This window comes from Neomonachus schauinslandi, chromosome 16 (genome assembly GCF_002201575.2).
Source record: "Neomonachus schauinslandi chromosome 16, ASM220157v2, whole genome shotgun sequence".
Classification (NCBI taxonomy): Eukaryota; Metazoa; Chordata; class Mammalia; order Carnivora; family Phocidae; genus Neomonachus; species Neomonachus schauinslandi.
In genome coordinates this window covers 9,959,367-9,987,222 of record NC_058418.1, presented here as the reverse complement: position 1 = coordinate 9,987,222, position 27,856 = coordinate 9,959,367, and the positions used below count along the sequence as shown (strand labels likewise).

General features: G+C 62.2%; 3 protein-coding genes across 7 annotated transcripts; 1 reads left to right on the top strand and 2 right to left on the bottom strand.

Moving 5' to 3' along the window:
- Nucleotides 1-2,476: 2,476 nt before the first annotated feature.
- On the bottom strand, nt 2,477-10,755 carry NKPD1 (NTPase KAP family P-loop domain containing 1). Of its 3 annotated transcripts, none has more exons than XM_021681149.1 (5): nt 10,710-10,755; nt 9,770-9,882; nt 8,423-8,863; nt 6,029-6,160; nt 2,477-4,536 (listed from the first exon to the last, which is right to left on the bottom strand). In XM_021681149.1, exons 2-5 carry the CDS (start codon nt 9,867-9,869, stop codon nt 2,741-2,743), a joined length of 2,469 nt encoding a protein of 822 aa, XP_021536824.1. In that variant the 5' UTR covers nt 9,870-9,882; nt 10,710-10,755; the 3' UTR covers nt 2,477-2,740. The 3 variants fall into 3 exon arrangements, with proteins under 3 accessions (XP_021536824.1, XP_021536825.1, XP_021536826.1); XM_021681150.1 differs by having other exon boundaries at nt 9,770-9,885; nt 10,710-10,741; XM_021681151.1 differs by lacking the exon at nt 8,423-8,863.
- Nucleotides 10,756-13,120: 2,365 nt separating this feature from the next.
- On the bottom strand, nt 13,121-22,517 carry TRAPPC6A (trafficking protein particle complex subunit 6A). Of its 3 annotated transcripts, none has more exons than XM_044922184.1 (6): nt 22,370-22,517; nt 15,639-15,700; nt 15,316-15,433; nt 14,508-14,591; nt 14,225-14,318; nt 13,121-13,463 (listed from the first exon to the last, which is right to left on the bottom strand). In XM_044922184.1, exons 1-6 carry the CDS (start codon nt 22,499-22,501, stop codon nt 13,432-13,434), a joined length of 522 nt encoding a protein of 173 aa, XP_044778119.1. In that variant the 5' UTR covers nt 22,502-22,517; the 3' UTR covers nt 13,121-13,431. The 3 variants fall into 3 exon arrangements, with proteins under 3 accessions (XP_044778119.1, XP_021536827.1, XP_021536828.1); XM_021681152.1 differs by having other exon boundaries at nt 15,316-15,470; nt 15,639-15,706; nt 22,418-22,517; XM_021681153.1 differs by having other exon boundaries at nt 15,639-15,706; nt 22,418-22,517.
- Nucleotides 22,518-23,032: 515 nt separating this feature from the next.
- On the top strand, nt 23,033-25,795 carry BLOC1S3 (biogenesis of lysosomal organelles complex 1 subunit 3). The gene is made up of 2 exons (XM_021681154.1): nt 23,033-23,097; nt 23,560-25,795. The coding sequence occupies exon 2, from the start codon at nt 23,569-23,571 to the stop codon at nt 24,166-24,168; it is 600 nt and encodes a 199-aa protein (XP_021536829.1). The 5' UTR covers nt 23,033-23,097; nt 23,560-23,568; the 3' UTR covers nt 24,169-25,795.
- Nucleotides 25,796-27,856: the final 2,061 nt, after the last annotated feature.

Here is a 27,856-nt window from a genome sequence, read left to right as displayed (position 1 = left end):
TCTGTTCACACCTTTTCTAATAAACCAGAGCTGGGTTCACCACACTCGCCTGCCCTCTGCTTGTGCCGATCGGGGGCGCCCCCTGCGGGAGCTGTGGCCACAGGGAGCAGGGAGGGCAGGGCCCAGCCAGCTCCCGGGGACGTCTGCGGGGCTGGTGCCAGGGGTGCCCCAGAGGAAAGCGGGCAGGCCGGGGAGGCAAAAGCCACATTTCCCACAACACTCCCTGCCCCCCCCTTTTATTTTTTGCCGTGTCCACCCTCCTGTAGCTCCCTTACCGTCCAGTTCACAGTCCCATTTCTCCAGAGGGAAACAACCCCCAAAATATCTTCCAGCTTCAGGCCTAGGCTCCCAGGGTGTGATGGAGATGAACCACCCATGGCACAGGGGGAATAGGCCCCAGCTTTTGCCCCCAGCGGCCCCAGACACTCCACGTTTCCGAGGGTACATGGCCCTGCAGACACATTTTCAGACTTCGGGCCTGGGAACCAGGAGAGTACATTTCTGTGCTAAGCCACCCAGCTTGTGGGACTTGGTCCTAGCAGCCCCAGGGGACCCCCAGGCACCAACAGTGTGGTGCTCCTGATTTTCCAGCTGGATCCTGGATCAGTCCGGGATCGCAAGGGGGGGATCCCTTTGGCCAAGTATTTTCTCCTCGTTGCCTTGAGCCACCCAGACATTCCTGGAGCTTGTTGTGAAGACACACTGAATCCATTTTATTACTGGGCTAGACGCTGTGCCCAGTCGTAAAGATCTCAGTGCCACAACATGGGAGATGTTATTTCCATGCTTGTGGATGGTTAGGTAGCGGGCAGCTGTTCTCCCCGAAGTGACAGGCGGGCCCAGGCCTCGCCCTTGTGGCTCTGCCGCTCCTTAGGGCCTCAGGAGCCCCTGCATCTGGTGGGCAGACGGGCGGGGGGTACTGGACAAGGCAGACCTGCTTCACCGAAGATGGGAAGGGGATGTGCATCGCTGGTGCTCCCTTCCTGTTGGCGAGAACCAGCCCCGTGGCCTCCCCGAGGTGCGAGTCGCCAGGAGGAAAGCTCCACGGACCCCGCAGAGGGGACCGTGAGTGCTAGGGAACAGTGAGCCTTCCCGGCTACACCAGCCACTCCAGGACATCCCAACTCTAGCTCTGTCGGACTCAGACTTCGTCAGAGTCTAAGAGACACGGTGGCCACAGTGACCACCGCGTGGCTCCACTGAACAGGGAGCTGCAGCTCCTTCCTGGGGCCTGGGGTCCACAGGCCTGCTCCCAGCCCGTCGGCAGGTTAGTTCGCGCCTACTCCTGCTGCTAACATGTGTCAGCCCGGACCGGGGGTGGTGAGAAATGGAAGCCCGAGCCAGGTTGGCTGAAGGGAGGCCAAAGGGAAGGGACGTATCGGCCCCAGTCCCACACCTGCAGACACCGACCTGTCACGGTCCCCGTGTGTCTCTGGGGGGCGTCGTTCTTGGGCAGGCTCCCTGCTGCCATTGGGAGAACCTCGCCCGGCAGGTGTAGGTTTGTCCCACCGGCTTAGCCACGCAGCTAAGCTGGCTGCCCCAGCGGAAGTCACAAGCCGGCTCTCTGCCCTGGGTCCACCTGGAGGCCAACATTGGCCAGTGGAGGTGGGATGCTGTGCCCAGCCTCGGAGTAAGGAATGTGAGGTCAGTACCTCCACCAGGCCCCAGGGCCAGAGCGTGGGTGACTTCACAGAGCTCTTGGCTCCCTCTGGGTCTGTCCCCTCAGAAGTCACGCCCTTGAGCTCTCGTCACGCCTATCTATCAGGGAGCGTAGGTTAAGTGTCGGTCCTGTCTCCCAACTGGACTGGACCAGGCACACCACGGGCCTGAGTGTGTGGCTCCTTGACCAGTGAGAACTCCGAAGGTGCCCAGAGGGGTGACACTGGCATCCTAGGTCCGCATCACACGGGTGGGAGGGGAAAGTGGTTAAGAACCCTCCCCCCCCCCCCCCGCCACTCTGGCCTGGCACAGGCTCCGATTCTGTATGTCCCATGGGTAATCCCTGCTCAGCTCCCCAGTCCTCATCATCGGGTGGACAGTTACTTGTTCAGGGGAGGCCATGCTGCCTGCCCCAGTTGGCCAGAGTGCCAGCGAGCCCTCATTCATTTATTACACCAGGGCAGAGCCACCCCTTGAGTGGAGCAACCTGCTGAGGTCAATGGGACACCACCCTCGGAAATGCCAGCTCCGTGCCTGCGCAGGGGCCAGCAGGGCGTGGGGACAAGGACCTGGATCCCCTGAGGCCTAGGCGCTCTCCGTTGCCTGAGTCAACCCGGCACATCTGTCCTCCCCTGCCTCAGTGGCCTCACCCACCGCCCCCGCAACCGCTCCTGCACCAGGGATGCCAGCAGTGAGGCTGCCAGCTGAGGCTGTCTGGCTCCCTGGGGGTGCCAGGGCTTGGCAGGATAGGGCAGGCCTGGTTCCCAGTCCCTGCTGAGCCAGGGAGCCCAGGACGCAAAAACCAACGGGGGCTTTCACATCTCCATTTATTGAACTTGAACCCGGGGTTCTAACCTGGTCACTGGCTCCGTACCCTGCCACTGCCAACAGCTCTCTGGCTCACAGGTTCACCTGGGTGGGGGGTGGGGGGGTGGCCACCACAGGCCTCACTGCAGACCTGGACTGCAGCCTTGGGCCCAGTCGCACCCCTCACCCCCTCGTCCGGGCAGACGGAGCAGCGGTTCCCTCTCCCGCTGCTCCCGGGGTACTCTTTCAAGGCCCACCTGGGCTGTAAGGGTTCTCAGGCCACGGGTCGTGACTTGCCCCTGTGCGCCCAGTCCCGGGGCTGGTGGGCTTCGCCCGCATGTGCCGGGGCGTGCCCAGCGCCCTGACCGGACTGGAAGGCCCCGGGGGCATGGTTGGCTCCGTTGGCGGCGTGGGGGGCGTCGTGGGCTGGGGACTTGGGCGGGCTGGGCGGCTTGAGAGCGCTGACCGCCCGGATGAGGCCCATGCGGCGGCGGATGGAGTGGTCCAGGTTGACGGTGCAGCGCAGCAGGCTCTGCGCCTGGGCCACGGTGAAAGGGAAGTCGGCGCCCAGGAAGCGCTCGAAAAGCTCGGGGTCGCCGTCCAAGTCCAGCACGTTCTGCAACTCCTTGGTCATGGAGTGCAGCTCGGGGCTGTTGTCGCAGAACACGTTCCAGAGGCGCACGCGGGCCTCGGGCGCGCCCCCCGCCTGCTGCCGGTCCTCCAGGCACTGCAGCACCCAGCTGAGGCGGCACGGCCACTGGTTGGCCAGCACGACCCAAGCCACGGCCTGGCGCGGCGTGGGGCCCGCGAAGTCCCCGTCCTGCTGCTGCAGCAGGCGCACGGTGATGGGCACGGTGTTGACGATGCGCCTCATGGACACCACGTTGTCGGGCACGTACTCGTAGAGGCAGTCGCGCTCGTCGTGCAGGCAGAAGAGCGCCTCCTGGATGCGGCGCGCCGCCTCGGCGTCTATGCGGCTCGGCGCGCGCTCGGCGCCCGCCTGCGTCTCCACCGCCAGCAGCTGCGCGCCCTCGCAGCCGCCGCCCGGCCGCAGCTTGCGCGTCATCTCGCGGTAGAGCAGGTCGTCGCGGCTCTGCACGGCGTCGTGCAGGAACTGCAGCTTGGTGCGGCGGCCCATGATGGGCACGGAGAAGGGCAGCGTGACGGTGCGGTTGAGGAAGAGGTAGCCGTTGTCGGCCGTGCCCTTCATGGAGCCGGCGCTCTCGAGGCACGCGGCCAGGATACTGGGGTCCACCACCAGGATGAAGATGAAGGGCGCGTGGCTGTCGGACAGCAGCGTGTTGATGGCGTTGAGCACGCCCACCACGCGCTCCGGGTAGCACGTGTCCAGCCCGGTGACCTCGAGCACCACGCGCAGCCGCCGCCGCTGGTAGATCTCCAGGAAGCACAGGAAGTCGGTGAGCAGCTCCACCTCCTTCTTCACTTCGCACATGAAGCCCAGCTGGCTGCCGAACTTCTCGCGTGACACCAGCCGCTCGATCTTCTTGCGCTGGCTCACGAACAGGTGCTTGCCCACCGAGTACACCGCCATGAGCAGCCCCGAGCCCGACAGCGTGGTGGCCGCGCCGCCGAGCCCGCGCAGCAGGCTGCCGCTGGCCCCGTCGTGGCCCTGCGCGCGGGCGCCCACCGACAGGTAGAGCAGGCCCACACCGAAGCTGAGCGCCGCCAGCAGCGCCAGCAGCGCCAGCCACACACGGCAACGGCAGTGCCACTCGCGCTGGCAGAAGCCCGGCGTCGCGGCCGCCTTGTTGCCCAGCACCGAGTACACGCTGAAGGGCAGCGCGCCGTAGTGGTGGCGGATGCCCTCGCACAGCGTGGTCACCAGGCCGGCCCACAGCTTGTCAGTGCCCGCGTACTGCCAGGCGCTGAAGCGGATGAAGTGGAACTGGACGTTCTTGCGGCGCAGGTGCAGCTCGGTGATGACAGGCTGCAGGAACACCAGGTACCACAGCAGCCGCAGGAAGCCCCAGCCGCGCACGGGCCGCGGCTGCCGCTGCACGCGCCGCAGCTCCTCGGCCTCGCGCTGCGCCGCCTCCTGCTGCATGAGCGCTGCGGGGAGGGAAGGGGCGGGGAGGGCGCGCCCGACCATGAGCGGCGGGCCGGGGGGCCGGGGGCCCGCGGCGGCGCGTGGAGGGGCAGCGGTCTGAGGGCCAGCGGTGGGCAGAAGAAGCAGAGCTCCCAGGGGAGAGAGGTCGGGAAGGGACGAGGAAGGAAAGAAGGCGTGCCGGGTGCTGAGGAAGCGAAATGCTGGGCAGCGGGGCACAGCCTCGGTCTGATTTTCCTGGCTTAATGCTCCTCCTCCTCCTCCAGGTCTCAGCTCGGCTGTCTCCTCCTCCAGGAAGCCCTCCCTGATCCCCAGGCTGGGTCAGGTGCCTCCTGGGCTCCCACACCCCAACCCTACCCACTGTTGGGTCATCACTCTCTGGGGCCAGGTCCGGCTGCCTCTCTGGCCTGTGAGGGCACGAAGGGCAGGGCTCTGGTCGTCTTGGTCATCCTGTGTCCCCTGGGCACCAAGGAAGGGCTGGGGGAATGTCTGAAGGATGGATCATGAGAGGTTGGGGGCAGGGTCCATCTGCTATTGAGGTCAGTGAATGAATGAGTGGGAATGTGCCAGAGTCACCTAGCACGGAGGAGCTCCCGAATGCTCTTTCCTTTTTCTTTATAACCGCATGTTTTCTCCTCCTGGGACCCTGTTTATCGCTCTGTGACAACATAGGGGGCAGATGCAGTCTTGTTTAGTAGGTGCTCACCAGGGCTGGGCTCACGGAGGTGAGCCGCCTTCAGCCCCTCTGGCCACAGTCGGGGCTGGGGTCTGAGCAGGGCTAAAACCAGGTCGGAGCTGCTGTGGATCCTGGCTGCGTTTCGGCCCACGTGATCGGTTAACCTCTATCTGTTAGGGCTCTTGTGGGCGCCAGGCCCTGGGTCTGTGCTGAGAAGAGATGGGTCTGGGGGGCACAGGAGGGACTCTACAGGAGCCAGTGAGGAACCTGAGCTTTCTCCCTAGAGTGCTGGGAGCCACAGAAGGCTTTTTGAACAGGGGAAGGACAGGGCTAGATCTGTATCTTTTCTTTTTTTTTTTTTAGATGTATTTATTTGAGAGAGAAATCAGGGGGAGGAGCAGAGTGAGAGAGAGAATCCCAAGCAGACTCCCTGCTGAGCGGGGAGCCCAATGCAGGGCTCCATCCCATGACCCCACGATCATGACCTGAGCTGAAATCAAGAGTCAGACGCTTAACCAACTGAGCCACCCAGGCGCCCCACCAGAGCTGTATCTTCAAAAGATTCCTTGGAGTGGATCTGGCAGGGGAGGGGATGAGACTGTTGGCCAACAGGCCAGAGAGGGAATGAGCAGGGACCCGGGGACAGAGGCTGTGGGCGTCAGGAGGGACCTGGTTAATACTGACTTACAGGCATCCAGACTGGGGCCCAGCTGGCCTCAGGAGCAAGTGGGGCTTGGGGAAGCCTGAGGCTGGACAGGGACCAGGGGACCGGGGACCAGGGGCTCCGTTCCCCTCCCTCCCCAGCACACACAGAGCCTCACCAGTGATCTTGTCCAGCATCATGTGCAGGCGGCAGCCAAAGGGGGCATAGAAACCCACGGTCACAGGGACAGGCACGTGGCAGAGGGTCTTGGCCAGGCAGGTACAGTAGACATCATCTTCTGTCTGGATATCTGGGGGCCCAGGTTGGGGAAGGGGGGCGAAACTGAGTCAGTAAGGCTGGCCAAGCACCACCCTCCTCCCATCTGCCCTCCAGAGAGCCCGCCCTCAGCTCCTCCCTTCCTCGGCATCCCTCTGCCCAACTCCCTGAGGTGACTCATGTCAAACCTGCAGATGGAGGTTTCTGGCGCAGTAGGCATGCAACCCCCTTCTCCAGGGTCTAATGTGCCCCTCTGAGCACCCCAGGAGGAGCCGACCCCAGATCCACCAGGTCAAGGCTAGGAGGCTAGACTCTCCACCGACCCCCTGCACAGAGGCCCAAGGGATTTGGGATGACCAGGCCCTAGGTCACCAGGCTCAGCCACCAGCCCGTGGTTGCCCCGGAAAAATCCCGTGGGCCTTTCTTGGGACTCGAGGCCCTCAGATAGCTTAAGACACCTCTTGGCACGCTGTAGAAGTTTCTCGTGTCAGTTTCTGCCTGCTCTGCTAGCCTGGGTCCAGCGCGGAAGGGTTCCGACAATCCCAGGCTCCTCTCAGCTTCCTGTCCATCCCTCACCCTGACCTCTCTCCCTCTCCAGGACCCCATGCCCACAGCCTCTCATCCTGCCCCGAGCCCAGGCAGACGGCCCCTTGGGCCTGGCCGTGCCACCTTTTCTGCATGACCATTGAGAGCCTCAGTCCTTCCCTCCAAAGACGGGTTACAGAGACACCAGGCAGCATGGACGCCAAAGGGTCAGGCCCGGGGCGAGCCCTCGGTTGATGCCACGGTCTGGAATGACCGTTTAGGGAGCAGATTCAAGTTCAGATCCTGGCACCATGCACCAGCATCACAGTGTCCACTCAGCTGAGGGTGCCCTGGCCCTGCCCCGCACCACGGGCCCCCACCGAATGCTACTTCTTGGACTGGAGTTGGGGCACCAGAAAGGGAGGGTTCAGCTGTGGGCAGCCCTGGGCCAGCCTCCCGGTGCGTGGTGGGGATAACACACCCACCTTCCCCAGGGGCCTGGCGGGGGGTGTGGGGGGCTGCAGGATCCCTCCCTCCCGGAGGGTCAGCCCCGGAGCCTGGAGGCACAGATCGCAGCAGGAGGACCCCGTAAGGTCAGCCAAGGGGGTGGCCCAGGCAGCTCTGACCCCACTCTGCCTGGTGGCCGGGTGACCTCACCTCGCTGGGCCTCTGGTGGGACGTGGGCGGCAGGGCCCCAGAGCCTGCAGGGACGAATGGCTGCCTGACCTGGAGCCCGAGTCCCTGCTCGGCGGTTGCTCTGCTTTCAAGGCAGACCCGGAAACCCGCCGTGTGTCCCCGCGCCCCCACCACTAGCACCTCTCGCCCCGACTTCTCCCCGCACTCCCATGCCAGCTCCCGTCCCTCGTGGCCCCCGCCTGCCCCAGGGCCCAAGCCCCAGCCCTCAGCACAGCCACGAGGGTCCCCGGGGTATGGCCCTCGTCACGGCCCCGGGAGCAGGCCCACCCTGCTGCCACTTACTGAGCTCAGATGTTGCCCTAACGGAGGCTCGCCTCATTGATGACCCTACTCGCAAACCCTGATGCTGCTTCCTTACCTCCTCTGCCTGCCTTATTTTCCCCCAACGTGGTTATCACTGGGTGACACACTGAAACTCGCCTTATATGGCTTCCTGTACCCACCCCCCATCGCCGGGAGCTCTGTGGGGGCAGCAGTCTCTGCCCTGCTCCCTGCAGCCTCCACCCCCTCCCCGAACAGAGCTGGGCACCCACCGTGCGCATCCAGTACCTAGTCACAGGATGGACGGCTAAAGGAACGAATGAGTGAATGAGTGAAGGGATTCCCTCCCCTTGCCGCACTGTTCTCTCCAGCCCCCAGGCCGCTCCCCTACCGCTGCCCCTCTCCCACACCAGAGCTGGCCGGCAAGGTGGTGCCTGTCACCCTCTTGGCCCAGGTTCTCTCTGGCCCCTGGGCTGGGGGTGCGGGGCAGGGAGGGCCGGGAAGAGAGAAAGCAGAGCCAGGCTGTCAGCAGAGAGAGAGAGCCAGGGCCCAGCTCCCCGCCCCCCGGCCCCCCCCACTAGCCAGGGACGAGGCACCAAGGACAGGCCTGGCCTGGCAGCTGTGGACAGGTGAAGCGACAGGTGAAGCAGAGGTGGCTGCCCGGGGGGGGGGGGGGGGGCACCCAAGGTCAGGGCTGAGCACCCTCCCAGACAGGGAGCAGAGTGAGCAAGGAGTGAGCGAGGAGCCGAGGGGCCAGAGGCCCGGGGGGGAGGAGGCAGCAGGGACAGAGCCCGCAGGAAGGCTGGGTGAGCACCGGAGCTGTAGGTGAAGGAGCCGCCGGCTGCTGGGGCAAGCAGGGGGTGGGCGGCCCGGGGCCTGCTGGGCTCCGTGAGGGCGCCGGCTGCGGAGCGCGGGGCGGGGCGGCTGCTGGCGGTGGCAGGTGCGGCGGTGGGTGAGATGCTGGGCTCGGGGGGCGGCTGGGAGGCGCTGGCCAGCTGCCTGGGGGCAGCAGCGGTTGCAGGTGGCCCCTTCCGGGCCCCTGGAACGGAGCAGAGCCGCTGCCGCAGGGGGCTGGGAGGCGGGGGCTGGGGCTGCCGCCGCTGCTTCAAGATGGGGGGCTGGGGGCCCCGGCGGCAGCCGCTGACACCCCCCTGGTGGCTTTGGTAGGCCAGCTGCCAGCACACCTGTGGGGGCAGCCAACAGGGCCCGAGGGCTCGAAGGGCCGCTGGGTCATGGCACCACTGGTGACAGCATCCTGGAAGGAAGGAAGTGGGGGTGACTGGGCCTGGGTCCCTGACCCCTGGGGGGGGGCACTGGCAGGAACCAGGTCTAGTCTTCAAGTGGAGACCCCGGAGAAATCAGAGAAAATGAGGAGGGGATGTGGCAGGGGGCAGTCTCCGTGCTCGCCTGTTGGGGGGCGGAGAGGTGCGGAGGCCTGGGCTTAGCCAGGCGAGGGGCTGGAGTGGGGACAATGCCTTGGAGTCCCTGGGGGGGTGTCCCTGGGGTTGGGGGGGCGTCCCTGGGGTTGAGGGAGGCAGAAAGGAACCCATCAGGAACCGGCCTGGTTGGTCCAGAGGAGGCTGGAGTGATGGGAGGTGACCATGGAGAGGGGACAGGGTGGGGACTGAGAAGGGCGTGGGCCTCGTACCCAGAATCGGGCAAGGCTGGGGGGAAGGGGGCTGCCCTGGGAGGCACAGGCCTCAAGAGGCTGAATTGGCCCGATGGGCGGTAACTGTCCCCACCCCCACCCCCCAGCAGGAGCACCTGTGGTCACCACCACCCTGGAAGCTATCCCCCCACTCATACACACTTGGTGGGGGGGGGGAGCTTGCTCTCTCTCCACACTGCTCCCCCCAGGTTGGGGTGAAGTCCTCACAGGCCTGGCGACTTGGGGTGGGGGAATTCTACCCATGCTGGGGGAAGGGGTAGGCTGGGTGGGCCCCCCTGCTGACATCCCCATCCTGGGCTCCCACTCTCGGGCTCCCCGGGGCCTCTGCCCCCCGCACCATGACCCCTTTATGTGGAAGCCTCTGTGGGGAGGGCTGGGAGCTCCTCTCCCCTGGGGCCTGACGTTCCCCTTCTGCTCAACAACCATCCACTCAGCAGCCCCCCGACTCACAGACCATGCCCCCTGCCAGGACCCCCCAAACTGAACCCCTACCTTTTTGCTGCCCCAATTCTGGGTCCAAGAAGTAGCGCTCGGTGGGGGTCCGAAGGGGCAGGGCGCCCTCGGCGAAGCGGAGGGTGTAGTGTTTGTGCATCGCGCCGGGGGGCCTACTCCAAGGGAGGGCGAGGGTGGGCTCAGTGCCCGGCTCCCTTGGGTGCCAGCCAGAAGAGCCCACCCCCGGGATGTGACCTGGGACAGGTGAGAGACCCCGTCCCTGATGTTGGGGTCCCACGTTGCCAGCTGGGGTGGCAGTGCCCTTCAGAGTAAAAGTGAGTGGTCAGGACCAGGGAAGGACAGCTAGACGAGGGAGAATGGAGAATGGTTACCGGGGCGCTAAGGGCTAATTCGGGGTGCGTGAGATTTCCAAAGTTGGTGACCGGGTGTTTGGGAGCCCCTGGGAGTTTCCAAGAGGCTCGGACGATGGGGGTGCTGAGCAGATATGGGCTAGGGAAACACAAGAGCCCGGGGGGTGGCTGAGTAAACTTCAGGGAGCACTAGGTATTGGGGGTGCATGCTGTGGGAGGCGCGGGCTGGCGCCAGAGGCGTGGGCTGGCGCCCTGGGAAGGGATGTGTAACCAGCGCGGGGAGAGCTGGGAGCCCCAAGCCACCGCCGCCAAGTGACTGAAATTTCAGGGCTGGTACATCTAGGGCCTGAACGAGGGCGGGAGCGGGGAGGGGAATTCTGGGGGTGCACATTCAATCAGGGTGGTCCAACTGGGGAAGAGGCTCAGCAAACTCAGGGCGAGATGGGGTGCACAGGTGTAAAATGAGAAGAGCCGAAAGCAGAAGTGAGGGAAGGATGCTGGGTGTGTGTGGGGGAGGCAGGCGAAGCGGAGGGGCAGAGAAAAGGGGGTGAGTTGGGGCTCAGAGAGGGTTGGGGCCTGGCGCCTGGCCCCTGCCCACCCGCCCCTCGCCTGGGGTCCTCCGTACCTACCTGATGGCAGCCCTTCGGCCCCAGCTCCCTGCCCTGCCGAGCTGCTGTGCCAGCCCCACTGGAGAGAGGCCCCGAGCCCGGGGCCAGCCACCCGACCGGTTTGCCCGCCCTGTCCCCGCCCCTTCCCTGGAGCGGCCGCCCTGCCCGCTCGCTCGCTCCCCGCTCTGGGGGCTGCCCCCGGGCGTGGTACCCCGGGTAAGGGAGGGAGGTGGCCAGCCACCGTGCCGCCTGGGTCTCCACCTGCCGGGCGCTCCTGGGGGGGTCCACGGGACTGGGGGTGGGAAGCTGGCACAGGGATTAAGAGTCCAGAGAGGACAATCCCAGGTTTGGATGCCAGTTCAAGGGCCCAGCTGTGTGACCTCAGGCAAGTGACTTCACCTCTCTGAGCCTTGGCTTCCTCATTGCTGAGTGGACCAGGGACAACCACCGTCCCGCAGTTGTCAGGAGGAGTCCGCTGAGCACAGAGCCAGGCACTTAGGAATGACTGCAGCTAACGTGTGCTGGGCACGGACTGACCCATTTACCAGGCTACTCTAGATGCTTCTCATAGGACGACAACACGCAGGTGAAGGCTTACCAGGAACCGCATACGGTTTATGCACTTCTCCCACAGTTAGCCCCTTCCTCACCAGAGCCCAGCAGGGCAGCTGTGACGCCCACGTTACAGATGAGGAAACTGAGGCCCAGAGAGCTGAAGCTCCTTGCCCCAGGTCACGTGGAAGCAGAGCGGGGCTTCTGGAAGCAGGGGTTTGCAGGGGCTGCAGGCTTGCTGAGGCTCTGCCTCCTGCCTGCTGGATGCTTTGCACATTGTTCTCGGAGAGGTGAGAGCAGGGGCCGGGCTGAGCAAGAGGGGCTTTCAGTTGTGCGGGGGTGGGGGGTGGAGAGAGCTCTGCTCTCCAGGCCCCCGTGTCCCTTCAGCTGCTGGCGCGATGGGGCAAAGAGTCACTGCCCAGGGTAGATGGGGGACCTGGTGGGGGTGGGGGAGACTACCACCGAACAGTGCCCGGGACAAGGGGGTTCAGGACAAGAGAGAAGGGACCCCATCTGGTCCAGCAGGACACCCCTCTAGGGGTTCTGCCTGGGTGACCAGACCCTGCCCCCTGTAGCCAGAGCCAAGCATCCTTCCATCCGCTGGGGGCCAGTCCCGTCTCTCCTCCCCAGGTCTTCAAGCTGCTTTTCCTGGGGAGGCTTCCTCCCTGTCCTCCACTAATTGGGGACTCTGCCCACCCCCCAGCCCCGGCAGCAGTCCAGTCAACTGGGGGGCAGAGCTAGTATGTTTGAGTGGGGGGTGAGTGTGTGAGGGAACCTCCAGGATGCGCTCAGGAGCTTCTTGAGGGCAGGATGGGGCCAACCCTCTGCGCCTCCTGCCCACCTGCGCACAGTTTAGCTGAAGAACCAGTTCATTCAGGGGAACGTCTGCCAGGCTCTGTACTGGGCGAAGGGATCCAGAGGGACTCAAGAAGTGCGTTGGAATATAAGAAAACACCACAGGGCAGGAAGAAGCTGTCTAGGGGTCCTCCCGGGGCTGGGGGCACAGACAGAGGGGGGCACTGGCCAGCAGAAGCCGAGTGGCTGCTGGATGCCCCAGAAGGGGCAGGAGTCTGGGGAGTGGGCGGGGGCGGCCCAGGCGGGGACTGGTGTGTGCAAAGGCCAGAGAATGTGGAGCGCAGTTTTCCGGGCTGGGAGTGGGCAGGCCAAGGCAGGGGCCAGACGGGCTGTCTTCACAGAACTCTGTAGAGGTGGGGTTTTTAGCAAGGAGACCCTGTCTCCTCCCCTTTGGGTCTCACCCCAGCCTCAGTTCACAGCTCTGAGGCGGGGGTCCTTACCCTCGGCAGGCGGCAGAGCCTGGGCAGAGCCTAGATGTGTGGTCCCCTCGGGTGCTATGAATGTAAAGGGAGGGGAGGTGGTGGCAGGGGGAGGGGGAAGCAGGAGAGCAGGGAGGCCACACAGCCCAGGGGCGGGTCAGCTGGGCTGTTGTTCTGGGTGGGACTTCCATCCACCAGCTCCCCCAGGTGTGTTTGGGGGGGTTGGAAATGAGGGAGTCTGGCCTGTTTCCCCTCTCTGTCTATCCTCGGGCCTGGCAGCCCCAGGCCTGCCCCTGCCCACGCTCTGGGTGGCCCCAGTCCTGCTCCCTAGGGAGAGGGCCATTCGGTGCGCCCTACCAGGGGAAGGACAGCCCCAGACTTGTTGAGGCCGCTAGGGATGCCAGTGCCTCCCCCGCCAGGTGTGCAGGCAGGAGGTGGTAAAGCACCAGGGCTCGGGCCATGGGGCTGGAGACGCAAGGGGCCTGCAGGGGGAGGAAATGAGCAGTGGGGAGGCACGCAGGGGGCTCTGCTCCCCCCACCCCCGCAGGACCTGTGACAGAGGCCCCCTCCCCCTCAGCACTCAGGGTGACCCCCCCCACCTTCCACTTTAAATCTGGCTGCACATACAGAACCTTTATTGGGTATCCGCCATGCAGAGGGAGGAGTCTGATGCAGGCATCCTTTCACACTGGCCCCAACTTGGGCCGCCTCATTCCTAGGACACCCCAACCTCCCTGTGACACCCACTTGGGGATGCCCTAAAGTGGTTGGACCCCTGCACCCCCCCTCTTGTCCATCACCCACAGAGCCCGGGGTCCCCAACAAGAGCCCTCCGGCCACCCCCAAAAGCGGTGCTCCGAGGTCCCTGGGCCTGCGGTGGCCGTGAGGCTCAGCAGGGGGTGAGGGCCTGGGGCTCCTCAGGTTTTCTGAATCACCACCTGGAACTTACCTGGAAGAGAAGGGCAGGCTTTAGCTCGAGGTTGGGATCTGAGGGGCGAGGCAGAAAGCACCTGCAGAGCTCAGAGATGCGCCTCCCTGCCCTGCACCAGCAGACTGGGTGGCCTTGGGCTGGTCCGAGGGGGTGCTGCTCCCCGCCCACCTGGCCCACATCCCAGCGCCGTGTGGGTGACTAGGAGCATGAAGGTCAAGCATGCAGGCTGCTAAGGAGGGGCCAGCACGGGCTTCTGTGGCATGTGTTGCTCAGGTCCTGCCCACTTGGCTTCAGGTCCCCCTGCCATGAGTAGGCCTGGGGGACCGGCAGAGGGACAAACACCTGGGGGGGGCGGACAGCAGAGGGCAGGCTGGCCCCAGGGAGGCATGAAGCTTCAGCTCGTCTGATGGAGGGCCCTGGGGGTCAGGAGGACGCCCCATCAGGCAGGCTGCAATCCACAGGCCCTGGCTGCCCTTTGGGGACCCCCATCGAGCATCAAGCAGGCTGACTTCTATCATGTCCACCCATAATAACGTTCACAACCACTACACCAGCGCGTGGTCTGTCGGCAGTTCTCTGCTCCGGACGGCACAACCTAGGGAAGCAGGCTGGGGGTGGGGGGGCACCACAGGGCCGGGGCGCGTGAATGGGCTGCCCCAGCTGCGTGGCCTGGGCACGTGACTTAAGCTCTCGGGGCCTCGAATTCCCCATCTGTCAGTGGGGCTCTGGAGCCCCACCACACCTGAGGGATGGGGAGGGCCCCCTCCCCCACGACTCACAGGTGGGCAGGGATGCCACGGAGGCGGTGACCAGGCTCTTGATGCCCAGGATGCAGAGGGCGCCTCGCAGGAGGCCGCAGGTGAAGGCCAGGAACTGGGGACGGGGGGCGGGGCACACGTCACCCAGGGAAGCAGGGAGGCCCACACCCAGGCCCAGGGCTCCACACACAGTGGGGGCAACTCCTCCCCTGGGTCCTGGGCCAGCCCCTCAGCTTGAGGGGAGGCCACCTTGGGGTGGGGGCTGAGGAAATAGGGGGAGGTCAAGTCCAAGCACCTTCCCTACCTTGGGTGCTTCCTCCAGATACTGCAGGCCCGAGGCCATCCGGATGAGGAGAGGGAAGCTGTTGTCCTGCAGGACATAGGTCCCCTGGGGACAGAGAAGAGCCCAGTAGGGGCTGGGGGGGCACCTGTGCATCGGTAGTGGGGGACGGAAGACCAGGACCTAGCGCCCCCTGCCCCATTGGGCTGCGGTCTGGAAGGACCCGGGCCTCAGAACCCCTGTCGTCATGGGCCCCATCCTTCAGAGCTCCAGAAGGGCCCGGGGGCTTCCCAAGCTGGGCCGAGGATCCACCCACGGGGTGTGCTGGTCCTAACCCCTCTAGCGGCCTGGCTCCCGAAGTAAACAGCCGCACAGGCCCTTCCTCCCGGGGCTGTGGTGAGAAGCTGCAGGCCGGGCCGGGCATAGCATGGGCACCTAGTGGGGACTCCGCTGTCACGCCAAGGAGAGGTGCTGCCGACCATGGGACAGCCTACTGCTCACCCTGGGGCCCCATCTTGGGAAGGTTGTGGACATTCTGGAAATAGCTGTAACCACCACCACCACGCCCCCCCCCCCCCCCCCCCCCCCCCCCCCGCCCTGCCCATTGCGGCCTCCTGGCTCCCTTCAGAGGATTGGGCAGAGGCCCAGAGAGGGGCCATGTTGCCAGTCGGGGAACTCTTGCTGTCGAGCTTAGGGCCGCCCCCCACTCCCCCCCGGCCAGCGGTGGCCGGGCCGCTGCACCCTCCCACCCGAGGGGCTCTCCTCCTGCCTCCTCTTGGCTTCGGTGTCCACCTGGAGTCGGGAAGCTGGGCCCCAGGCGCGCACAACACACCTGGTGATTGGTGCGGAGGCTGTCCATCTGCTTCTGGAACACGGCCACCCACAGGTCTTTGCACAGGAACTTGAGGATGTCCAGCTCCTCTCTGAAGGCCAGTGTCTCCTGGGGCAGCCTGGGGGGCAGTGGCAGCCGCTTGGGCCTGGCCGATGCTGTGGGGCCGGGAGGGGCCGGGATGGGGAGCCCAGGGTAAGGAAGAGGGAGGAAGCCAGGCTGGGCTCCTCTCTAGAGCAACACAACCCAGGCAGGGACCTGACCTCAGCTCCTGCCTGCCTCCAGCCAGCCAGAGCAGGGGAAGGGCAGCAAGCATCGGCTCTCACCTCTCGCCCAGGGCCTGGCCCACACGGAAGCCCATGCCCTCCAGGACACACAGGCTCATCTTCTGTCCCTAAAAGGTCAGGGAAGAGAGGCTCAGGGGCCCGCAGCCACCTCCACCTGGGAGCCACCTGGGATAGCAGCCACAGAGGGTACTCTAAGACCAACGTGCCCGTCCCTGCCTGCTCGGGGCTGAGGAGAGCCAGGAGGGAGCCCCAGCACGGGTCGCCCGTGTCCTCGAGCAGGGTGGCCTTCTTCTCTGCCTGGCTGCCCCGGCTCCTCGGCCCTTGCCCACCGTTCCGTGCTCCTCCTGCGGGAACCGGACCTGGTGATGACACGGCTTCCTGCTGGCTGGCACTGGCCAGCCCTCTGGTCCGTCTGTCAGCATACGCCTCTGGTGTTCTCGGGCACAGCTGATGACTAAGGCGTGCGGAGATGAGCTCAGGTGGGAGAGACAGTGAGGGGGACACGGGCCCCGAGCCCCGGCCTCCTCCCGGGGAAAGAGAGGACAGTGTTAGCCGTGCTACCTCCCTCCCTGTATCCTTATGAGGATTAAATGCGGGCCAAGTGCTCCCAGCCGGGCTCAGCAAGTGTTATTGTCCCTGTCACTCACCGCCTCTGCGTCTGTCAGCCTGGGTGACCAGCCGGAGGCGGAGGAAAGCCCCACGAAGGAGGGGCTCTGATCCATGGGCCGACTTAGCTCAGCACCTAGAAAGCCGCCTGCCACACCCTCAGCTAGCTTTCTCTGACAGGTGGTAGGGTCCCCGCGCTCCCCTGTCCCCTCCCTTCCAGAGGTGAGCGCCTTAAAGAGGCAGGGCCAGCCTCCACTCTGACCGCGCACATCTGTGTCCCTGAGGCCTGCCCAGCGTGTGGGGACTCTCTCTCGTTCATTCCACAGACGCTTCCCAGGGGCCTCTAGGGGCTGGCCACTGTGCCCGGGGGCGGGGGGCAGGGGGTCACAGGTGCGCAGGTGATGGACAACCCATATGCGAGGGGAGCCGGGTAGCTCCCCCCAGAGCAGGGGTCCCCAGGGTGCTTCTCAGAGGAGGAGGCCGGGAAGGGGAGGGAACTCCCAGCAGAGGCTGTGCGCCAAGGCAAGGAGGCAGGAAGCGGGATTGGCGGGGTGCAGCTCCGGCCATGAGGCGGGGGGATGGTGCCCGTAGACCAGGCTGAGGGGGCGCCGTGGGAGAGGGTGCGCCAGTCCCTGCCCCGACCGTGCAGGAACTAATGGAGCTGTTAGTGGCTTCAGCCCTGGCGGGGACATCGGGGACATGGCCGGGAGAAAAGCCACACTCTGAGTGCTCCCCTGGGGCCAAGCGTGAAGGGAGAGGAGCGAAGCAGGGAAGGGAGTGGGGTGGCACCCCAAGCCCAGGTCATAGCCAGGACAGCGGCCCTGAGGGCGGAGAGCCCAGGAGTCAGCAGGGTCCTCAGCCAGGCCAGGGAGCCCCGGGGTGGGGGTGGGGGGAACGTTCTGGAAAGGTCTCCCTTCAGTGAACTTCAGACTGCCTGGGTTCAAGGCCTGGCTCCGCTGCTTACTGAACTTGGGCAAGCTATCTCATAGCCCCAGGCCTCAGTTTCCCCGTGTGTGAAATGGGCCTGACGGCTGGCCCTACCTCACAGCGGTGGTGTGACCCACACTGGGCAACAGCCCCTCCCCAGCTGGTGGCACCGCCGGACTCAGCCCGAGCTGGAGGCCAGTGACGTATGTGCAGGACTGGAAAGATCGGGGCGGTGGGGTACGGGAACAACAGACGTGCAAGGCAGGGGCCGAGGATGAGCAGGTGACAGAGGAAGAGGGTGGAGGAGGAAGGGGAGCAGAAGCCTCCCGGCTCTATCACCACCTGCCTCCCCTGTTCCCTACAAAAGCTATTCATGGATTAGAGGTTTGTTATTCTTACGAAAGCCTGGGCGGGGGCTCTCATCCTCCCGGCCCAGCCCAGAGCCAGAGCCAGAGCAGTTCTGGGCTCCTGGCACCCACCCCCCACCTCAGATGAGTTCACAACAGCCCACTGAGAGGAAACAAGATCATGCAGGAACAGAGGGGAGCCTCTTTGAGAAAGCCCTCCTAGCGTCCCCCCAACAGCACAGGAGCTGGGAGGAAGGGGCAGCCAGAGGGGCAGCCCTAGGAAATGGGAAGTATGGTAGCGAAAATAACAAAGGGAGCTGACGGACAGACACATCTGTAAGGGGGATGAAGCCTCCTAGGCTGTCAAGGAAAACCCACGAGGTAGAAAAAACTGGCCGAGAAGTTGTAAGTCACGCGGAAGGGACCCAGACAGTCCAGTGTTCATCCGAGAGCCAAGAAGACGCATTGGAACCATGTGGAAGAAAGATCACAGACACAGTAAGAGAAAAGGGTGCTCCGCTGCAGGAAGGTTCAAGTATTCGGACGGAAAAGCGCCACCGAGCCCCGAGGAGGAGGATGGGGAAACAAGCGATCCGACCGGAGCCTCCCCACCAGCCCGTGCATCCTGAGCCCTGGACTCGCAGAGAACATCCTGGACCGAAGGCGGGGAGTGGGCAGAGGCCCCGTGCCGGGCTCCTTCCCATCTCTTCTGCTGCCCTGGCCCTCAGTGATCTGTGCAGGCCCTGCTGGGGGACCTGGAGGGCCAGCTGCCCGGGCTCCTGCCTTAAGAGGAGCACGGGGAGAGGTGACGTCCTCGCTCCCCTAGGTGCATGGGTAAGTAAGAATGAGCTCACCTCCCACCCTGTGGCCCTGAACTCACCTCTCGCATCCACCCAGGTGGTCCCAGACACCCCCAGATCCCACCTTCCCCCCCCCAAACCTCCCAAAGCCCCCACAGGCCTAATTCCTCCCACCCCAGGCTGAGCGCCTGCCTGTGCACTGGGCCCCGGCTGCGTGTCCGTTCGGGCTCATTCACGTGGCCTGAGAAGCCTTTCTAAAAAGTAGATCTGCACCCAGCACACCTCAGCTTAAACCTTCTATGGCTCCCACTGCTCTCAGGACGGAGCCCTAGCTCCCACCGCTAGCTCCCTGGCCTCGAGTGCATGGTGCCCCCTCCAGGGCTCTGTCCCTGGGGGTCCACTCTGCCAGGAATGGGGGGGTTCCCAGGTTCTTGCTGAGGGCAGGGGCTGCATCTGATAGCTGCCCAGGCTGGCACGGGCACTGGCCGGGCCTGGGTGGCGGAAGGTCTGGCCCAGCAGGGCTGCTCCTGGGCCACCTGTCAGAGCTCCCAGAGTAGGGGACTGATGCTCTCTGCTCTGCAGAGTTAACTCCTTTGCCCCCCGGCTTTCCTTATCTTCAAAGCTGCTGAGGTGCTCAAATGACAGGCACCTCCTCCTTCCTGGGTTTTTCCAGCTCTGATAACAAAGGCCCTTTGCCCTCCTGGCTCCTCTGGCTAGTCTTCCACTCCACCTGTAACCGTCCAGAAAAATCCATTCAATAACCCCAGATGACCACCACACCAGGCAGGAAATGGAAACCTCCAAAACTCCTGGGCACGTGTGCTCCGGGGACAGAGGAACGAGCCCACCATCCCTGTGCTCAAGGAACTTGGCAGCTGGTGGGAGGGACAGACCTGAAGCCACAGACAAGCTCTGGAGCCCGAAGCCTGAGTCCCGATTTCCCCTCTGATTTGTGCCTGTGCAGCCCAGGGAAAGCACCCCCACCCTGGTGCCTCAGTCCGTCCTCTGTAAAATGGGGTGGTAATGTCTACTTTGCAAGGTCGTTCTGAGGACTCAATCTGACAGAATACCGTGCTGGGGATACCATAAGTCCCCAACAGGAGGCCTGCATTTGGTTCAGACAGGATACCTGTTGGACCAAAGAGAAGGAACAGAAAGAGGAAGAGAGGAGGGGCCAGGAGTGGAAGAGACAGGGCTGAGCAAACAGCAGTTCTCTTTTTTAAAAAAGATTTTATTTGAGAGAGTGAGCAAGAGAGAGAGAGCATGAGTTTGTGGGGGAGGGGGGAGATGAAGAGGGAGAAGAGGCTCCCTGCTAATTCGGGGCTCGGGGCTCAATCCCAGGACCCTGGGATCATGGATCATGACCTGAGCTGAAGGCAGATGCTCAACCGACTAAGCCCCCCAGGCGCCCCAAACAGCAGTTCTCCTGATACGGCCCTGAAAATGGGGCTTCCAAGTGGCAGGCACATGGGGGACCCACGGCAGACCTCACCCCTGGCTGCACCTGGGAAGCACTGGGGAGCTCCGGGGTAGGACCCCAGCACGGGAATCCCAGCGGCAGCTGGGTCCCGGGCACGTTCGTGTGCTTTGAAAGCCCACGGTGAGCACAGCTGAGTAACCCAGCATTTCCCACACCTGCTTGACCACAGAAACCCATTAAAATCCTCCCAGAGGGGTGCCTGGGCGGCTCAGTCATTAAGCGTCTGCCTTCGGCTCAGGTCAGGATCCCGGGGTCCTGGGATCGAGCCCCACATCCGGCTCCCTGCTCAGCGGGAAGCCTGCTTCTCCCTCTCCCACTCCCCCCGCTTGTGTTCCCTCTCTCGCTGTGTCTCTCTCTGTCAAATAAATAAATAAAATCTTAAAAAAAAAAAAAAAATCCTCCCAGAGAGTGCCAGGGAAGGGGCACTGAGAAATGCGGGCCAGAGTTTACAGCACACAGGCTCTGGAGGTGGGAGACCTGGTTACATTCCTGACTCTGGCACTTCAGAGCAAGCGCTCCTGTCCATCAAAGCCTTGGTTTCTCAGGCTCCAAAGCCTACAAATCAGGGAGGATTGTGCTGACCTCTGCGGGTCAGTAGGAGGATCAAATGAAATCGGGAGTGTGAAGCCCATGAGTGTGTGCAGGAAACATTCATTTGTGGTAGGTGCTGTTATTATTACAAATCCCAGTCCCCACTCCAGCCTTCCACAGCAGGGGGGCTGCGTCCACTTCAACAAACCCACGCTGAGGACCTACTGTGTGCAGAGGACCTACTATGTGGTGATCAACACAGACCTGGTCCTAGCCCCCACGGTGCACAGTCTGGGGGCGGGGGGCGAATGTGAATCAAAGGGACCTATAATTCAGATACATAGTTGGGTGTGATAGGGCTCCCAAAGACAAACGGGAGGGGGCTGCAAGAACGTCACAATGACACCTGACTTGGATTGGCGCCCAGGGAAGGCTTCCCAGAGGAAGGGGCATTTGAGCCAAAATCTGAAGGATTAATCGATGTGGACACAATGAAGATATGACAGGTGAAATGAGCTGAGAGATGAGGGAGGAGGCTGGTACAGGGGCAGAGAGGGGCCTGGACTACAGGGCAGGGGTGGGGAGAACTGGCAGGGCCTGGTTGGGGGCTGCTGGTGAGGGAGAAAAGGCTGATGTCGGGGATACGGGAGTTTCAAGCCAGGCTGGATGGGGTACCGAGACACTGCAAACCGCCCCCCAACACAGGCCAATGAGCACTCTCTCTCCCACGCTTTATCTTTCTCATGGCATTTCCTTAACATTCTAGACTTTATTCATTTATCTTAGTTCCCCCCCCGGCCACTCTAGGAGGGCCAGGAGTTTTGTAGGGTTCACTGAGGAATTCCCAGAGCCTACCACGGGGCCTGACACTTGGTAGGTTTGAGATGAAGTGTGTGGAATGAATAAACTCAAAAGAAACTGTTGAGATGAGAAGCAACACCCTCCTTGGGGCTCCTAAACCAGAAAACCTAAGCCAGTAAAAACATCTTGCATACTGATGATGACGATGATCATGCTAAGAATAATAATGAAAAAAAAAATTAATCACAGCGCTCACTTCTCAAGCACCTTACTCTCTCCCCAACCCTTTCTTTTTAGTAACAGACTTTAAAACAGGAGCTCCCATGTTCTGGGGGCGGATTAGGTGCTTGACATCACCCTAAGTGCTTTAAAGTTTGAGTCATTTATTCCTCAGAAGAACCAACTTCCAAAATGCCAAGCATGCTCCTACCTCAGGGCTTTGCACCTGTTGTTCCTTTCCTTCTTCTGGAATGCGCTCCACCCACTCTCACCCCACCCCCACCCTGCCTTAACTTCCTATAGTCTGTGCCTTGGGAAGGCTTTCCTCCACCATCAATCACTCCATCCCTAGTTTTTTCATGACTCTATGGAATTTTTTTTTTTAAGATTTTATTTATTTGAGCGAGAGAGCACAGGTGGCAGAGGGGGATGCAGGCTCCCCGCTGAGCAGGGAGCCGGAGGTGGGAATTGATTCCAGGACCCTGGGATCATGACCTGAGCCAAAGGCAGACGCATAATGGACTGAACCACCCAGGCGCTCCTCTATGGAAGTTTTCTTTATGGAACTTCTCACTAGGCAGTGGCGTATTTTTGTTTGTTTGCCTCCCCTATAAGTTTCTCAAGGACAGGGAAACAGTGCCTGGAATACAATAGGTGCCTAATAAGTGTTTGTTGGATGAGTACATGTCCCTCTCTGAGACTGAGGTGCTGTTATAATGCCCATTTTACTAAGGAGGAAACTGAGGTACACAGGGGATAGTCACTGACTCTCACACCTAGTTAGTGGCGCAGGCGGGATTCAACCCAGGCAGTAAGTCCTTGGTACACGTCCAATAATAGTAATTATGATAATTACTACCTGCTGACTCTGTGCTAGGCTTTGAGCTAAGCTGTAGCCGGAGCTGCCTCCCTCACTTTTAGCAGTAACCCGTGAGGCCGGCCCTGCTGCGATCCCCACTTTACAGAGGAGGGAGCCAGCGCCATGCGAGGCAGGGACGGGGTCGGAGTTCGACCCGGGCCGTTGACCCGCCCTCCGCACTTCCCAGGGCCTCGATCCGCCTTTCCCGCCGCTGCCCGAGCCTCCTCCCCCCGGGGCCCGGCGCTCACCCCAGGGCCAGGGTCGGAGTGGTGCGCCCACAGCTCCGCCACCATCTCGGTGTGCAGAAACTCGAACAGTGCCGGGTCCGCCATGCGCCGGCCTCGCGCCCAACAACCGTCCAGCGCTTCGCGCTATCATTGGCCCGGCTGGGCAAGCCCCGCCTCCTGCACCAGGCGCGAGCCCGCCCACCCCCGCCTCCATTGGTGTTTCAGGCTGGCCCCGCCTACCGAGCTCACATGGCGCGCGCGTGAACCCGGGAGACTTGGAGGGAGGGCCTCTTTTCATTGGCCACACGTAACAGCATCTCCGCCCTTCCCCTTCGTCTCCAGTCTGTTTCCGGGTTGCCGAGCATTTTCATTGGCCGAATCACTGGTTACCTGCGACAAACCTCGTATTTTAAAAAATTTCCATTTGTCCACTCGCCAAGCAGCACAATCCGGAAGCGGCAGCCCAGCCGCCTTCCTATTGGTCGTACCTATACTCACGTGACTATTCCCCCCCTCCCATACACACAGCTGGTTTGGAGCGCTTGCTTTCCTGGTAGGTAGCCGAGCGACCCACGTGTTTGGCCGCCATGCCCGCCCAACGCGCTCCCGTATTGGTTGGGGTTGTCACCCTCCTCCCTCGGTGAAGACGGCGCGCTTGGGCTGCGTAGCGGATCCTGCAGGCTCGAAGCTTCGGTAACCAGGTACGGTGTTCGGTGATAGCGCTGCCCCGCGCCCCCACTCGTGTACCCTCCCCAGAGTCCAGGTGGGCTGTCACCCTTTTTGAGACCCTGGTCTGGAGCCCGTGTGCTTCCGGATCTGACAAAGGCTCGGAGGACGGTGTGGCGGGTGTGGCCTCTGCTAGGAGGCAAAATCGCAGAGCTCGGGTTGGTACTCTGGGAGCTCGGGCCCCAGAGCCTTCATCCCATCTGGTCCTCCGTTCCCCCGTCAATGAACAAAGAGGGTGGGGTCCAGTGGCTCCCATTATCTCTGGCAGCAGGGATGATGAGCCCGTTTACAGAAGAGGGAACTGGGGCCCAGGCAGGGGACGCAGATGGCCCCAAATCGCTCAGCTAGTCAGTGAAGGGGTTGGGAATCCAGAACCTGCGCCTTTGAACCACCGCCGGGCGCCTCTCATGCCGTCCCTTCGCCCCTCTTCTCCCTAGTTCGGCGCCATGGCGTCCCAGGGTCGTAGGCGGAGGCCGCCGCGGAGGCCCGAGACGGTGGTGCCCGGGGAGGCGGCCGAGACGGACTCGGAGCTCTCTGCGTCCTCGGAGGAGGAGGAGCTGTACCTGGGTCCCTCGGGCCCGACGCGCGGCCGCCCCACGGGGCTGCGGGTGGCCGGGGAGGCCGCGGAAACCGACTCGGACTCGGAGCCGGAGCCGACCGCCGCGCCGGGGGACCTGCCTCCGCTGGTGGTGCAGCGGGACACGGCCGGGGAGGCCTGGGCCGCGGAGGAGACCCCGGCGCCGGCCCCCGCGCGCTCGCTGCTGCAGCTCCGGCTGGCCGAGAGCCAGGCGCGGCTGGACCACGACGTGGCGGCCGCGGTGAGCGGCGTGTACCGCCGCGCGGGCCGCGACGTGGCCGCCCTGGCTAGCAGGCTTGCGGCCGCCCAGGCCGCAGGGTTGGCGGCGGCCCACAGCGTGCGCCTGGCGCGGGGGGACCTCTGCGCGCTGGCCGAGCGCCTGGACATCGTGGCCGGCTGCCGCCTGCTGCCCGACATCCGCGGCGTGCCGGGGACCGAACCTGAGCAAGACCCGGGACCGCGGGCCTAGCGGGAACCCACTCCCTGGCCTGGCTCTGCGCCCTGGGGGTAGTCCTTGAGGCCTCCGGGACCTGGCCCTGTTATCCTGTGTGGTTCCCCGCGCATCTTGCTGTCACCCTCAGGGCGAGCCTTGCCCGCTGGATAACGCTGCGTGGTGGGGGGTGGGGGGGTGGAGATGATAATATTGTGCAGCCTGGCCCTGCCTCTAGCATCTGGTTCCTCGCTCTGGCCCTGCCCCGTCCCTGTTCGCTGGTGCCCAGCCTGTCCCTGAGGCTTGGCTCCAGCCCCTAGTAACTAGTAGCTCCTTGATCTTTCTCCATCCTGGGGTCTCACGTTGCTTCACCTTTCCTTGTGCTCCGCCTGTCTTGACTTTGGTTTCTGCTCACGGGGGCTGGTCTTGCTTCTTCCCATAGGAGCCCCAGAATCTGGCGCAGATTCCATAGCATCTTCCTTCACTCCCTTGGCTCTGCCTAGCCCCACTTCTGGAATTTTGTCCCCCTAGGCTGGGGGCCCTTTTTCTGCTCCTCAGGTTTGGCCCTGGTTCCATCTGCTAGTCCTTGTTCTGCTATCTCCTAGCTTCCAGTCCTTGGGCTTAGCTCCAACCCCTGGGCCCAGTCTTGTTTCCTGAGTCCAGCTACCTTTAGGATTAGTTTTGCTTCTTTTGCCTTTCCCATTATGCTTATACTAGCTGCTTGATCTTTAGCTTCATAGACGCCACCCGCCCCCATGGTTTCTTTCATTAGGCAGAAGATGAGGCCCCCTCCTGACCCAAGGGAGTCCTCCCAATTTTCCAGGCCCAAGATAGCATCTTCTCCAGACCCTCTAGACCAAGTTGTTACATTCTCCCCACCCTCCAAGCCAAGGTGGCATTTTGTGTCCAAGCTCTAGATACAGTGTGGGTCTCCTTCTGATTCTCCAGGCTGACAGTGGCACTCTTCAGGCACTTAGGGCCTATTACAGTCTTTCCCAGGTACTTTGGGTACCTTATGATGCCAATTTGCAGATAAGGACCACACACATGGTGTCTGTTCCCTAGGTTGACCCCTGGAGACTACAGGGATTTGGATTTCTGGCTCGGCTCAGGGTCTGGGGTTAGCAGACTCTCTGCCCTCTCTTCTGCCGCCAGCCCTGGCCCCCAAGTCCCATTCATATTTATCCACCTCCCCCACTTTGTAATCCCAACCTGAAGCTGAGATCTGAGGCCCCCACCCCAGGATAGAGAAGTGAGGAAGAGTGCTCTGTGCCTGTCTCATTAAAACTCAAAACAGTTACTGCTATGGGGAATTTGTCTTGTCTCCCCATCTAAGCAGGGGGTAGGTTTGTTGATGATTTCTCTGAGAATGGGGCTCCCAAGAGATCTTTCATGCCCGGCCTATTGAAGGGGAAACTGTAGCCGGGAAATCGGACCCCTAGTTTTTTTTTTGCCCAGGTTCTTCGTTTACTCACATTTTGTTAGTTCAGCACACCATTACCGAGCACCTGTTCTGCACCTGTCCTGTGCTGGGCATTGGGGGTACAACAGCCAGCCCAGGCCCTCACAGAGCTTACAGCCCACTGGGGGAGACAGACATTAATAAAATATTCTCCTAAATAAATGGACAGTTTTCATAATTGCAATTTTATACTTTAGCTGTGATTTTTCTGGCCACTATGTTGAGTGCCGGGAAGACGTACAGGAATTTTGTGAGGGCGGAACCTAGATCTCTCTGACCTTGTCTGGGCAGATGGGGGGAGGTCACATGGCTTCGCCGAGAAAGCAATGCATGAGTTTGAGCTGAGCCCTGATGCTGTAAACAGGTGAAACTGGATTGAGTGGAGAAGAGTTTTGGGGGTGGGGGGCAACAGCATATGCAAAGGCCCTGAGTCAGAAGGGAGCATAACTATTTAATAGAAGAAGGTGCAGTCTTCCATTGGAGAGAGCAGTAGGGCGGGGGGGGTGGGTAGCTGGGGAGAAGGTGGGGTGAGTGGTGTGACCAGCAGAGGCCAGATGAAGCTGGGCTTTTAAACCAGGTGAGGACTCGGCCTCTATCAAACAACCAGTAAGCAGAGAATGGTGCCACTGAAGGAGTGTTTCATGAAGGAGACTCTGGGACTGGTGCTTCTGTAGGGTGTCTGCCTCTGGAAAAATACCCAGAAATGCTGGTTTAAAAATAAACGAACTGGGGCGCCTGGGTGGCTCAGTCGGTTAAGCGCCTGCCTTCAGCTCGGGCAATGATCCCAGGGTGCCGGGATCAAGCCCCACATCGGGCTCCCTGCTCAGTGGGGAGCCTGCTTCTCCCTCTCCCTCTGCCCCTGCCCCTCCACTCATGCTCACTCACGCTCAAATAAATAAATAAAATCTTTAAAAATAAAATAAACATCCTTTAAATGTACAGTGGAGCTCAGAAGAGAGCATGGGAAATCTCCCCAGCCCAAATTGCAGAGGTAGCTTCAAACTGGGGGCCCTGATAATCTTTGCCCAGAGACAGGACTTTGGAATTTAACGGCTGCCAGGCCTTGGGCCAGGCTGTTTGGAGAGAAGCAGAGGCCCCTGCATAAAACTCTCGGTCCCTCAGAGTGAAGCTACACCTCCAATGAGAGCATGTGGTGGAAGAAAGGCTGATTGATACCAGGGAGACACACCCAGGAAACTTGCCCATCTTGGCTTGGGCTCTGGGTTGAGGGAATGTTTCCTCGGGGACTTCACAACCACCGGCTTGACTGGGGTTTGGATTGACCCTTGCGGAACAGGCCAGGAAACCCCCAGCATAGAAATGAACTGAAGGTGAGCTCTGGTGGAAGCAGGGGGACACATCCCCAAGTGACCTGATGCCGAGTTAGAGCAGGTTCGGGTCACCCAAATTTAAGGACACGATCGAAAATTGCAAAGCACACCTGAGGATGATGTGATGAGCTAGTCTGGGCTGCTGGTTCCCTTCCCCAAATTTAACCTTGGAGAACCTGGAAGAAAGAAAGCATCCTGTCATGGTGTTGACGTGTCTAGTCGGATTGCGGCCAGTTTGTGCGCTAAGCGTGCAGACGCCCAGCAAACGGGGGATAAGCCTAAGGCCAGAGGTAAATCTATGGGATCCATTTGGAACGTCTCGAGGGGCAGTGTGGGCCCTGCAGGGTTACCCAGGTATGGTGCTCTCCCCTAGAAATCTGGTGCGATTCACGGAAGGTGCACTGGGAAATGATTTGGTCAGAAACGTGGATGCCACAGCAGAACCGACTCTCCTGCAGCTCCTTGGCCATCCCTCGTCCGCACACAGGTCCTGGGATTTGCCACTGATAAGCGCAAGCCAGAAGGTCAAAAGAGAGGGGGCCATGGGGGCCAACGCATAATCTGCCCAATAATTGCTTAGCACCCTTTGGTGTCCATTTGTCTTGTTCAGATTGCACGGCGTTTGCCTGACTAGCTAATCACATCGATCAGGGACGAAGGCAGATTTATACACACGGTGGAGAGAGGACGAGGGATCCCTTTCAGGCTGCGTGTTTAGCCGCCTTGTCGACTCTGTCCTTCCCTAAACATACAGGGTCAGCGTCCTCAGTCCGGGCTCCCCGGTGCACAGTAGCAGTTTTAGCAGGAAGAGGAATAGCCCACACTGGGGCAGCGTTGCTATTCCCACTGGCAATAGGAGTCCCAGCAGAGGTTAGGAATCTGCAGGTTTGGGGCGCCTGGGTGGCTCAGTCGGTTAAGCGTCTGCCTTCGGCTC